The sequence below is a fragment of the Eimeria tenella genome, genomic scaffold (genome assembly GCF_000499545.2).
Source record: "Eimeria tenella Houghton genomic scaffold, Eth_scaff2635, whole genome shotgun sequence".
Taxonomy (NCBI): domain Eukaryota; phylum Apicomplexa; class Conoidasida; order Eucoccidiorida; family Eimeriidae; genus Eimeria; species Eimeria tenella.
The window spans coordinates 363-1,535 of record NW_013542509.1 but is presented as its reverse complement, the minus strand read 5'-3'; the positions used below and the strand labels follow the sequence as shown (position 1 = coordinate 1,535).

Sequence of the window (1,173 nt, the reverse complement as noted above, 5' to 3'; positions counted from 1 at the left end):
GCTGCTGCTGCTGCTGCTGCTGCTGCTGCTGCGGTGCAGCGAGATAGTGGAGCAGTTCAAGGGGCGGCAGCGGGGCGTGGCGCCAACTTCTTTTCAAGAAATGGTTGGAGACAAACAAGGAACTTCCGACGCCTTCGTCTCGCAGTACGGAGTGGACCTTTCCTTCATGGCGCAGCAGGGGCTGCTGCCGCCGGTGGTTGGGAGAGACGAAGAAATCGACCGCATTGCCCAGGCGAGGGTTTAGGGTTTAGGGTTTAGGGTTTGGGGTTTGGGCTTTGGGGCTTAGGGTCTGGGCTTTGGGCTTTGGGGTTGGCGCAGGGCGAGGGGAGGGCGGGTTCGGTGCGGGGAGGGGAGGGGGCGCGCTTTTCGGCGTTTGGGGTTTGGGGCTTGGGGTTTGGGGTTTAGGGTTTAGGGTTTAGGGTTTAGGGTTTGGGGTTTGGGGTTTGGGGTTGTTGCAGATCTTGAGCAGGAAGATGACGAAGGCGCCCATGTTGGTGGGGGAGCCGGGCGTGGGGAAGACCGCAGTGATCGAGGGTTTGGCGCAGCGCATTGTGGAGGTAAAACCCTAAACCCTAACCCCAAACCCTAAACCCCAAACCCCAAACCCTAAACCCCAAACCCCAAACCCTAAACCGCCACCCAGCAGCCGCCAGCCGCCTCCAAACCCACGGCGGCCCCCGCGAGGCTCCCCAAAACGCGCAGAGCGCCCGCGCGCGGCGTGCAGCCGCAAACCCTAAACCCTAAATCGTGGTTTGCGCAGGGGGCGGTCCCGGAATCGCTGCGGAAACGGCGGATTTTCGCGCTGGACCTGCTCTCGCTCTCCGCGGGCTCCGCCATGCGCGGAGAGTTCGAAAAAAGAATGAAAGAAGTGGTTTCTTATTTGCAAAATAATGTCGAAGAAGTTATTCTCTTCGTCGACGAAATCCACACTCTCATTGGCGCCGGCAAGGCCGCGGGCAGCATGGACGCCAGCCAAATGCTCAAGGTCCCCCTCGCGCGCGGAGAGATCGTGTAGGGTTTAGGGTTTAGGGTTTGGGGTTTAGGGTTTGGGGTTTAGGGTTTGGGGTTTGCGGGGAGGCGGGTGGGCGCTGGGGCGCAGGAGATGCACGGGCTGGCTAGCTAGCTAGCCAACGAGGTGGCTCAGCTGGCTAGCTAGCTAGCTAAATAGCTAGC

The 1,173-nt window shown here is 60.5% G+C and overlaps 1 protein-coding gene across 1 annotated transcript; it reads left to right on the top strand.

Moving 5' to 3' along the window:
• Positions 1-100: 100 nt before the first annotated feature.
• Positions 101-1,015, top strand: ETH_00033870 (uncharacterized protein; the record flags this gene model as incomplete). Its single annotated transcript, XM_013375280.1, has 3 exons — positions 101-232; positions 459-557; positions 761-1,015. 3 exons carry the CDS (start codon positions 101-103, stop codon positions 1,013-1,015), a joined length of 486 nt encoding a protein of 161 aa, XP_013230734.1.
• Between the last annotated feature and the right edge of the window lie 158 nt (positions 1,016-1,173).